Source organism: Dendropsophus ebraccatus, chromosome 12 (assembly GCF_027789765.1).
Source record: "Dendropsophus ebraccatus isolate aDenEbr1 chromosome 12, aDenEbr1.pat, whole genome shotgun sequence".
Classification (NCBI taxonomy): Eukaryota; Metazoa; Chordata; class Amphibia; order Anura; family Hylidae; genus Dendropsophus; species Dendropsophus ebraccatus.
Window position 1 is genome coordinate 66,525,377 of NC_091465.1, and position 12,340 is coordinate 66,537,716.

A 12,340-nucleotide genomic window follows, 5' to 3' on the forward strand; every position below is an offset into this window, starting at 1 on the left:
GGGGATAGAAAGCAGAAAGCAAGACAACAGACACAGTTCCTGCTGCAGTCAAGCCAGGGCCTGGCTCAGACCAGAACACTTTGTCAGGGACCCAGAGAAGTAATTTATTTCTTGAAGAAGCAAGCAACCCTCAGGAGAAAAAGGACGTCCTCCGAGGATTACCTTGTCCACCCCAGGGATACTAGCCACACAGTAAAGGGCAGTAACCTGGATCCAGTTAGGCACTGACCCCAGTGGAACTAAGCTGCAGTTAGCCAACGTATTCCACTGTGTAGCGCACGGCTATCCTGGAAAGTTTCGGGAACTGCTCAACCCAGCGCAGGGACCTGGGGCCTCGTACTACTCTCACAGGACGGGTACCTCGACACTCTAGGGCATTAAGCAGGTCAGTGAACGTGAGTATGAGGATCTTCTCTTCTTCTCTACTACACCCAGCTATGCTATTCCAGGCAGAGTTCACTGCTACCTTGGACAGGGCCCTCAAGACGCTCCACTACTCCACTCTCTTCAGTTCACTTTTTAACACTTCTTCGCTTTCCTGTCTGCACCTATTCTTGTTACTGATGTGGAAACCGATTTTTGTGTATTGCACTGAGTAAATGGACATTATTCTGGTTAAGTCATTAGTCTCTGTCTATTCATTTGCATTGCATACACACCAGCGTATACTTGGGCAATCTAAACCTGCGGAAGCCTAGCCTATCTGACCGGTGGTGGGTAACAACACCACTCCAGGCTACCGTGACAAGTGCCCAAGTGACCCTCACCCACCTAGCTGCCAAATCATCGTCAGAGCTACCCTTGTATTCAACCTGGCTCCTGTCCGGAACACCTTCTTGGCTAAGCCCCACCCGGTCCAGTTTTTTGTATTTGTTCCTGTGATTTCTAGATGCAGTTCTGACAATGTGACAATAAACAGAGGGTAGTGTGGCCTGCAGTATTTTAAGATCTAAACAGAGCTGCCAGTGTAAGGGCACCAGGACAGAGATTGTGTAATAGGCCGAGCGATCAGCCAACAAATGAGCAAACAAGCTTGTTCGTCGGCTGATCATGGAATTTTGAAAGATCTTTGTCTAATCGCTGATCTAGGAAATCTGCGCTTCTATAGAATATGTGTCAGCCCTTGTAATAGGTTCCTTACACTGACATTTTAAAAGTGTTATCCAGGGCTACAAAAGCATGGCCACTTTCTTCCAGACACAGCCCCTTGTCTCCAGTTTGGGTGGGGTTTGTAATGCTGCGTTTACACGGAGTGATAATTTGCCCGATCGTACGATTAACGATTTCGAAGTAACGATTTTTTTTTAGAACAATCAGCGCTTAGACGGAACGATATATCGTACGGAAAAACGTTTTGCGGTAGTTTTGCGATCGCGTAAGTCAAATCGGTGAACGACTGTTTACACGGAACGATCTGCGAATTTTTTGCGAACGACCAACGACGATTTGAGAACATGTTCAAAGATCAAAATGAACGATTTCTCGCTCGTCGCTTGATCGTTCGCTGTGTTTACACGTACGATTATCGTTCGAATTCGATAATCGTTCTGTGTAAACGCAACATAACTCTGTTCCAATGAAGTGAATGGAGCTTAATTGCAAACTGCACCCAAACTAGAGACAAGAGCGGGGCTACCTCTGGAAGAAAGTAACCATGTTTTTGTAGCGCTGGATAACCCCTTTAAGGCATTTCTACAAATACTCATTCGGTCCATATAAAAAGTGACAGCAATCATCTGAGGAGCAAAAAAACACCTGCTTACGACTGATTTGATCTTTTTGTGCTGCAGTAAAACCCATCATTATCGGACGCACATCACTCTGTGTAAACAGACATGCGGCCGATAACAATGAATGTTAATTATGACGTTTAAAGGCTCTGCCAAGCTTGCTGATCGTCGCTCATGTGCGACCTTGCACGGCCCCATATCAGCCTGTGTAAAAGGACACTTAGATAACTAAGTGGACGGTATTTAAAATAAATAAATAAAATAATGTGAAGCCCGTACAGAGCATTATGGGTTACTCAACAACAAGCAAATCCTTTGGCTAGAAGACACAAAAACTCTTGCACATTGAGGGGTCATACGGGGCCTTGTATCCAGATATGTTGCAGGAGACAATATTTTGCAATTGATTGTGTAATATCACAATTTGTAACGATTCTCACTGAACTTATTCTTATTTTTGTGTTACTTTTCAGAACTTCCTGGAATCGGCTTAAGCCTCTTTTCCCACAATGTAAAAATAAGGGCAACATCAGCTGTTATTTGCCTTTACTTTTACATTAAGGGAAAATAGCCTGAAAGTGGTGTGTAGAACACTCACCACAGTGTAGATGTGAAACAGGAAGTGAGAAGCTGCAGCTACACCTCCCTCCTCCCCCTCATTTCTGTGATATTTGTACTGTTTTATACCAGATGGATTTTCTGGGGACTGAAGACATTTATGAACATTTACAAAGACAATAGAGGTAGGAAAAGGAGAATTAGAGAGAAGACAAAATATGGTGGACTTTAAAACAAATAGAAGCTCCTGACTAAAGAATTTGGTGGCATATTGGTAGAATATGCCACCATTGTTGCTATATTACTGGCACATGCCACCAATATTCAAACCGTGGGTTACTACCCCAGTGACCCCCATTAGTCAGTGGAACAAAACTACAGCCCAACAATGCTAGGAAAGCACTGTCTATCTCATGTTAGCTGTCCTGCACTTTTTTCCCAATTTTTCCAATTCTAGTGATTGCCAGGGGTCAAATTAGTCAGACATTAGTTGGTTAGCATTGTTGGTATTGAAAAACAATATGTTATCCTTTAAAAGAGAAGACCAGTGGGGGGGGGGGGGGGGGGGGGGATTTGGGCTGGGGGTTGGCAAACATAAAAAAGAAGTTGTACTCACGGTGCCCGTGCAGCGCTGTGTCCCTGCTGTCTGTTTAGCTCCCCTTGGACCACATCGCGACCCAGTTGACGGAAGCCCCGCTCAGCCAACCCGTGATGGGGGGGGGGGGGTAAGCCACTGCAGTCACTGATTCGCTGAGCGGGCTAAATCCCACTGGTTTGTGATGTTCAACACGGGTCGTGACAAACCTGGAAGCCAGGAGAAGATGACAACTGGCAGGGTACGGAAGCCCGGTGATGGGACACAACGCGGGCACAGGGACAGGTAAGCATAGTGACTTTTTTACTTTCCCCCCACCCCCGGCCCGTAATGATTTTTTTGTCCCCACCGGACTTTCCCATTAAAGAGCTCTCCAACGTCACCTTTTTGAGGTATCTTTACCTTCAAGTCTCTGTTAAGAAGTCTTACAACATGACTGGGGACTCAAGCAAAGCCAGACAACTCTCTAGAAGGAGAGGTTACCCATCTGTAGACAAATATATTATAATATATTGATATCACTTCATAGCATGGTGCTGGCTTGACCTAAATCCCCAGTTTTAAAGGCTTTTCATTTCAAGTTATTTCATTCAACATCAACAGCAAAGAATCCAAATCCAACATTTAATGTATGGAAAATCTAAAATTTAATGAAAGTAGTTAAAAATTCCTTGGAATAGACAAATACAGAGGGAAGAGGTTAAGAAGAGAAGGTGAAAAAAAAAGACAATTGTAACTTTCAACATAACAATGGAATAAAGAACATAGTTCCACAGACATTCCACATATAAAACTAGGAATGAAGACTAATGTCATACAAGCTGGTCCAATAACTGGGTCACAGCCATCACATCACAAGTCCATACCGATGTGCATTCTATTCACTGCTGGATGTCAATCACCTGGCCAACGCACTTCACACACGGGGGTCACACGGCCTCAGGAGAATTCTCTTTTCCCTTTTTTTTTTTTTTGAGATTTCCCAGTTCCTCTCCCCATTTATTGCACTTATCCATGGCAGCAAAAAGTCCCTTTAGGCCAGATTTCTGGGATCATTCTCGAATCAACTTCAAGTAAAACCAATAGGTTTCTAAGATTTTTGTTCTGCAAAAAAGTAAAATAAAAAAGGATTAAATATAAACCCCCCAAGTCAGTTTTTTATTCTTTTACATTTTTAAAAGGAACTTTGTCAGCTTCTCTGTCATACAGGCATGCTAAAAGTTTTGATCGGTATGGGTCTGAGTGTTCAGAGAACGAAACGAGAGAAGACTGCGCTAATTGCGGTCCTCTCCCAGCTCTCTGTCACATGTCGAGTTGGGATCATAGTGCAAGTCTATGGAGCCCGAATCCTTTTTTTCTCACACAGAGCCAGGAGCAAGCACTACCAATTGGAACGCGTCTAAACAGACCCGGACCAATCAAAACTAAGGGCCCTATTCCACCGGACGATTATCGTTTGCATAATCGTTAACGATTAACGATCTCAGACGACCGCTATTGCGAAAGACCTGAAAACGTTCACTCATTTCCATGGAACGATAATCGTTACTTATGATCGTAATTGCGATCGTTTTTCTTCGCTATTTATTCGCTATTGTGTTCGTATCTATTGCGAACGACCGAACAATGTCTTATTCAATGCGAACTATTTGCGAACGTTTTGCGAACGAGCAACGGTAAAAATAGGTCCAGGTCTTATAAAGCGATTAACGATTTCTTGTTCGGTCGTTAATCGTTAACTGCATTTCAACCGAACGATTATTGTTTAGATTCGAACGAGTTAACGATAATCTGAACGATAATCGTTTGGTGGAATAGGGCCCTAAGACATGTCAAAAGTTTTCACCAACAGTGACACTTTCAAGGGATTATCAAGCAAAAAAAAATAAAAAATATGTCTTTCTAAGGCACCCTTCACACGTCCAGAAAAACCATCCGGATTTCCGGACCCATAGACTTTAATTGGTTACGGACACCCTTCCAGGTTTTTCCGGAAGGGTGTCCGTTCCGGAAAATAGATCTGGAAAAAATAGGACGTCCTATTTTTGTCCGGGATTCCGGCCCGGACGCCCCTATAGAAGTCTATGGGAGCGCCAGAATCACGGGCACTTTCCTGTACATCAGGAAAGTGCCCGTGATTACGGATGACTGAGAGCTCGCCGGCAACCCCCCCCCCCTCCCCATCGTGCACGGGCAACGGCAAAGGGCTGCAGGCCCCCACTGCCTGATCACCCCGCCGCGTTGCCCCCCCCCCGACCGTACATCAGCCGCCGCCTGACCCCAACCACAACCCCCTCCCTCCCGCAGCCTGTACTTCTGCAGCCTGTGGCCATCCAGGTACACTAGGGGCTGTGTGGGTACCTGTGATGTATGTTGGCATACTAGACCATATTGAGAACACTTTTTTCTCTCTCTCTCATCAGGAAATCCAGAAGGTTTTTCCTGATGGTAAAAATGGATTACGGTCAGGAAATCCTGATACTTTCCTGATGACATTTGAGGTCTCCTGATCAGGATTTCCTGACAGTAAAAACTGACACGGACGTGTGTATGGGGCCTGATCAACTGGTGTCAGAAAGTTATACAGATTTGTAATTTACTTCTATTTAAAAACCTCCAGTCTCCCAGTACTTATCAGCTGCTGTATGTCCTAATGTATTCTTTCCAGTCTGACACAGTGCTCTCTGCTGCCACCTCTGTCTGTTTCAGGAAGTGCCCAGAGCAGTAGGAAATTCCCATAGAAAACCTTTCCTGCTTTTTAGGACATACAGCAGGTTATAAATACTGGAAGACTGGATATTTCTAAATAGGAGTCATTTACAAATCTTTGACAATTTCTTGCACCAGATTATTTGAAAGATGTTTTCCCCCGCTAGAGTACTCCTTTATTAGATGTCTATTACAACTACAGTGTGGTCCCATCTACTCCATATTTCTCATTGGTGAAGAGATATATTATGTGGGTGGGTAGTATATTACTGGACAACAGGACATATTTACTGTTTGGATAATATTTTTACCCAGCATGCACAAAAGCAGATACAGATAAACAGCTGGGGGTCCAGGTTTATTACCTACTTTGGTCCCCAACAGCAACCATTGTGGCTCCTTCTGGCCCCTCGCTATGTGTCTCTTCTCCCTGTTTCAACATGTCTATGGACGACCTGCCTACACATCCATTCATTTGCCACAGTTTTGACCCATGTCAATCAGTGATTGGCTGAGCGGGCAGGTCCTAAGCCTAATCTCAGGAGACGCTACCAGTAGCGAATAGCTGAGGACAAGGAAACTCTGGATCAGGAGCTGTGGGGAACCAGGGTGGGTATTTAAATATTGCTTGGGGGAAGGGGGGGATATACAAGTGTTTTTTTAATCCCCAACTACCCCTTGAACAGGTCAGAAATTTAGGGCTCTATTACACGGGACGATTATCGTGCAGAAAATAGTTATATTGTTTCAATTTAAACAATAATCGTACTAAGTAATTGCAGGCAACAATCGGAAAATCGTTCTTGTGTTGTTGATCATTGATTCATTGATTTAGATCTGACCCTGAAATCATTGTTGATCATTTGCTAATCTTCGCTAATCGTTCAGTGTAATTCCAAATCGTTCCTTCTTTTGCTGAAATCAGATGAAGTAAACAATGGTTGTAACGATCGTAACTAACTACTATTGTTCTGTGTAATATGGTGAACGATTTAAGGTCAACAATAAACAATCTCGTTTGTGAGATCCAACGTGTATTTGGGTGCCAGCTGTGTAAGGTGTATAGCCTTCTAACATTCTCGTTGAATGGTGGTTTTAAAATCCCAACCACAGCACTTTGAACACACTGTGAAATTCAATATTTGGCAAAGTGCTCTATAAATATTTAGCTTGGTTCAGTTTGGCAAGAGCCAGCTGATAGGCTCTTCAGTGCCGGGTGCCAGATAGCAAACAGTATTCCATCCAAATATATAATGGTTACACATTGCTAAATTTACCAAGTGCACCAGGTCGTGTTGCTCCAAATCACAGACGCGTCAGATGGTGGCAGGGAGTTGGCGGCAAAGTTAAATTTAATAATAGAGTTAGTAATATCCCTCACTTTGATCACTTTACATCCCATTGTTTGGTAAGAAGATATTAAAAAAATAAATAAAATTGTTGGATAACTAATGTAATATGGTAGACTTATGGGTCTTCATTAGGCTTGGGGTTGCCATCTTTAATGATTAGCACCCAATGCTTACCAACCCTTGTCTCACCAGAACATACTCTTTTTGACCAGTCTGACCCTGAGCTCACATCTCATCTGATCATGGGCTCTGAGACTTACCTTCTCTGTTAGTAGTATTAGACGTAGGAGCCGCACAGTATGATTCTAGTATTGCAAAATTACATCCACAGAAACAACATTCCTCCACTATCCCAGGCCGGGATCGGCTGCGCACTGAACCAGGTTTACCTATGGAAAATGAGAATATCATGTTAGATATTAAACATTAGACCAATTTGGTGGTTAAAATAGAACATAAGCAAATGTTTTCTACAAAGTGTCTAGATCTAACAGTATAGTTTACATGCTCTCTTGTAAGGGCCCTATTACATGGAGTGATAATTTGCCAAATCTGCCAAAAACAATGATCAGCAGATGATCGGCTGATCGTGTCTTTTGGTCCTGACCTAAAATCATTGGCCACAGACTGCAGTCTTCAGCTGATGAATGTGTAAAAAAAAAAAATAATAATAAAAACTTATATATACACCTCTCCACACTCCTGGCAGTGTCTAAAGTGACAGGCCGCTCAGCCAATCACTGGCCGCAGCACTGTCCCCGTCATTGGCTGAGCAGCCTGTTACTTCAGACACTGCAGGGAGTAGGCCAAAGTTAGCAGGACATCAGGGAGGGCGAAGAGGTATGTATACTATGTTATTTTACAAGGGCTGCATGGATAAGGCTAACGATACATATATAGCCCTTGCCGCATGATTATCGGGACGTATATAGGCTCAATAAGTGAGTGCCGAAAAGAGCAGAAAATTAAAAAGCTCTGACCGCAAAAAAAGATATACTATGAAATAAGTCACCCCTAAAATTTTTACCTATTAAGAAAAGAAAAAAAAATTATATATAACATTTCAATACCAGTGAAAGGTCTGAAACAGCTTTCAAAGAGGTCATTCAGTAGAAAAACATGTCTGCTTTCTTCCAGAAACAGCTCCTCTCCTGTCCTCAGTTTGGGTGTGGTTTTTGCAGCTCCGTTCCTCTGAAGTGAATGGAGCCAAGTTGTAATACCACACCCAACCTGAGGACAGGGTTGGTGCTGTTTTGCAAGAAGGTAGCTGTGTTTTTTCATATCCTGGATAACACCTTCAATTCCATGCTTTTTTAGGCTACGTTCACACAACGTATATTTTCGTAAAACCATTACGGACTATTACGGAAATTTACGTTACATAGCCGTCTATGGGATCCCAGACGGAGCATATACACATAGTATACGCTATGGCCGGGATCCCTCGTGGCGCGGCAAAGAACTGACATGCTGCGGCTGTAAGCTCCATAGTGTGCTGTGGCGAGTTCTGATGCGGGCGTGATCTTTCAGAGACCGGCCATTCCGCGACCACCCGGCCGGGTCACGGAATGTCCGGTCTCTTACTGTATATGAACATGGCCTTACATTGATAGTTTCCATGTGTTCCAAAAAAATGTACAAAGAAAAAACATGGAATTAAGTAGTAAACTAAACAAACCAGAATATATTATATGTTATATTATATGATTAGATTCTTCAAAGTAGTTTCTTAGATGACAACTTTGGAATCTCTTGACATTCTCTCAATCAGCTTCATGAGGTAGTCACCTGGAATGGTTTTCAAACACTGTTGAAGGACTTCTCTTAGAGGCCATCTCAGTAAAATACCTCCGTCCCCTCCTCCTTTATCATTTCGCCATTTCACAAAGACGTCAATTGGAACCAGAAGTCTCAAATTTTGACCCATTAGACTAAAGTACAATTTTCAACTGGTCTAATGTCTACTCCTTGTGTTTTTTGGCCCAAGCCATTCTTTCTGTTGTTGTTCCTCAGTAATGGCTTCTGTGCAGCAATTTCATTATGAAGTCCTAATTCTCACACTGTCCACTAAATAGTTGATCTTGAGACAAGTCTGTGCTTGATCTCTGTAAAGATGTAGGTTCTAATCTGAGGGGCTGGTACCTTGCGATTTCTGAGGCTGGTAACTCTAATGAACCTATCCTCTGCAGCAGAGGGAACTCTTGGGCTTCCTTTCCTGGGTCTGTCCTTCATACTGTAGTGTTTGATGGTTTTCATGACTGCATCGGAGGATACCTTCAAAGTTCTTGCAATTTTCTAGACTGACTGACCACCACGTAACAATGGTCTCAAACACAATATAAAGTCAAGAAATTGCACTAATTAAAGGATAAGTCCAGCAATTTTTTTAATTAAAGTATTATATTGCCCCCCAAAAGTTATACAAATCACCAATATACACTAAATACAGAAAAAGCACATAAAGTGCTTTTTTTCCTGCACTTACAACTGCATCAAGGCTTTACTTCCTGGATAACATGGTGATGTCACTTCCTGGATAACATGGTGATGTCACTTCCTGGATAACATGGTGATGTCACGACCAGACTCCCAGAGCTGTGCAGGCTGTGGCTGGTGGAGAGGATGATGGCAGGGGGATGCTCAGTGTCCCTCCAGTGCCCTGTGTCCCTCAGTGTCCCCCTGCCATCCTCCTCTCCAGCAGCCACAGCCCGCACAGCTCTGGGAGTCGGGTCGTGACATCACCATTATATCCAGGAAGTGAAACCTTGGTGCAGTAGTAAGTGCAGGGAAAAAAAAAACACTTTATGTGCATTTCCTGTAATAAGTGTATATTGGGGAGTTGTATAACTTTTGGGGGGGGCAATACAATACAAAAGTTTTCTACAGACCTCTCCTTTAACTATTGAGAAGGCATAGCTGTTACTTGTTAACCATTCCAGGTGACTATCTCATGAAGCTGATTGAGACAATTCCAAGAGTGTGCAAAGCAAAAAGGGGCTACTTTAAAGTCCACCTGTACGCGGTACTATGACCTGATCAGCGTGAAATCCATTCTGACACAGAAGTTTGGTTATTGCTGGATACAACCACGCCGAGTCACTACTGTGCACGAGTTCAATTGGATCAGCATGAGGGTTGCGAGAAGTACTGACCTAGCATGGTCGTATCCTTGGATACCCAATCCTCAAACTATTGAAATTTTTTGGGATATAGTACTGGGATCACCACCAACCACCAAAAGGAAAATAATCCCTTTTAGCTCCCATTGACCGCATTTATCTTCACATGGGCCACAGTGACATAATATGTTAGAGGACAACCTCTTTGTTCTTTAGGTTTGGTGGAGGTCTCAGTGGTAACCCACCACCCTTTTGATATGCCCTGAATCCATGTATCTCCTACAGGGTAAATGTTCTGCCCCCTTTCACCCAAATCTAAGAAAAATCATAACCCGTTCCGGGCCCTCTTTTTTGAGAATAAAATGTAAAGCTGTGCCCACAACGTGCAGCCCTCCTGGTGTTCACACTTTACATAGCCCATGGTTTATTGTGATTCTAGCTACCAAACAGCTTAAGGTTCCTAGAATGAAATCAATGTAGAACATATTAAAAAAATACATACTGACATGGAAGCCTCTGGGACCACAGATGAATTGCAGCATGTCCACCAGTTCCGAGCCACAAAGCATCTCCCTAGAGCGAATCCTCGAGCAACGTGCGTTGGCAACTCCCACGTACAGCGTAAACACCAGAGACAGACACAGTATCATCTGACTGATAGTGAGCGGCGCTACCCTCTAGGAAAGGTGAAAAAAGTCAATGTTATAGGTCAACATATTGAGGCAATGGTTTTCCAATAAATACATTGATCGTTTCACACGCTCTTCATTACGTCGCTGTCATGTTCATCTTACAACCATATGCAATAACTTTTACAGTTTATTTACTGGTTCTCAGTTTAGTGTTATTACATTTTATTTTTTTTTAAGTTCTTTGTTTTTTTTTATATTTAAATAAAGTTGACAGCGCTAACATAAAACCAAACATTCTGCCTTTGTTTCAATAATTTGTGTTTCTGGACATTTTGTTAAGAATTGCTTAAAGTACTTACATGCTGTACTTTGTACAGTATGCATGCACGCCGACACCCTGAATGATCTATACACCTGCACCGGTCTGAAGAGGGATTCCCTGGTCTGTTGGTCCCACGTGGATCACATAACCATATCTCTATACACCAACCTACAGTGTATGCCTTGTGAAGCCCAACTCCATCTTAGCACAACTCCATCAGGCGATTGGGTCAAATATATACCTCTCACCTACGTTATTACACTAGGAATCGCCCAGCTCCCTTGTTTTTCACAAGTGTACTTGGGTATTTTTATTACTTAATCCACTATGTTTTCAGCTATTTTTTTTTTAGCATTACGCACTTTTTTGATAAAATATATAAAATTGGTCTACATATACAGTTACATTACAAGACACATACAAGTATTGCGCTCATATAAATGGGTAAATGCACCAAAAATCACTAAAAAGATCAGTGTTGGTCAGCAGCTATACTTTGCCAGTATGTGTCGGGATACCTCTAAATATTTATTCCAACATATACTATGGTTTGCCCAGGATATACCCATAGGGTACAACAGATGAAGCCTAGTGTACCGTGTGTTTTATAGCAGTATATATGCTTTACCAAAGCATGGTAGACTATACTTATGTGCAAATAAAACATACAGTCACAATCATACTACCTTTGGTCTATCAAACCCCATAAGCATGCAGCAGGCACCTTTTTGATGGAATAACCAAAATGGAATGTGAATAAGAAAAAACTATGGGCCAGTGACCCATTGTAGCTCTCATGTTCTGGTAAATGGTGGTCACAGAAGGGCTGACTTTTTTTTTTTTTTAAAAGGAAATGGCAATAGAATTGCAGAGCACCCAGCAGGGGTTGCTAGAACAATATGGAGCGATCTCCGGATTCAGGGCTAACAATAACAGGCTAAGCAAATGAAGTACGCCACTATCGCTGTGACAGAACACAGTGAACTGAAGAGTATTGGTCATTGTTCTTCTCTCCTCAGTTCGGGTTTCCCCCTTGCCTTCTCAGAGCTATAGCGCTTTGATTTTTTCACCAACAGGGCTGGTTGGGGCGGCCTTTTTGTACGTCACAGTCTCTAGTTTTATATTAGTATCATATTTTAAAAAATTTTTTTTTCTCCTCTCGCCCTATGACGGCACCCCTGGAGAGGACCACCTCCTCCCATTGGACAGGAAACAGGACCACTGGACCTTTAAAAGAAGCATCTCGCCCCACTCACGCCAGTTTCTGTTTCCTGTCCATGGGAGCAGGACGTGCAGGAGTGTATATCCTCCTGCTTGCTGGTT

The 12,340-nt window shown here is 42.8% G+C and overlaps 1 protein-coding gene across 1 annotated transcript in view; it reads right to left on the reverse strand.

Moving 5' to 3' along the window:
- Positions 1-3,506: 3,506 nt before the first annotated feature.
- LOC138769495 (insulin-like growth factor III) overlaps positions 3,507-12,340 on the reverse strand; it is a 33,930-nt gene continuing 25,096 nt past the window's right edge. The window contains exons 2-4 of the mRNA XM_069948012.1: positions 10,566-10,740; positions 7,205-7,333; positions 3,507-3,987 (exon numbers count right to left, since the gene is read on the reverse strand). Of these exons, the coding sequence (XP_069804113.1) occupies positions 3,974-3,987; positions 7,205-7,333; positions 10,566-10,740 (318 nt within the window). The 3' untranslated portion in view covers positions 3,507-3,973. The remainder of the gene's footprint in view (positions 3,988-7,204; positions 7,334-10,565; positions 10,741-12,340) is intronic.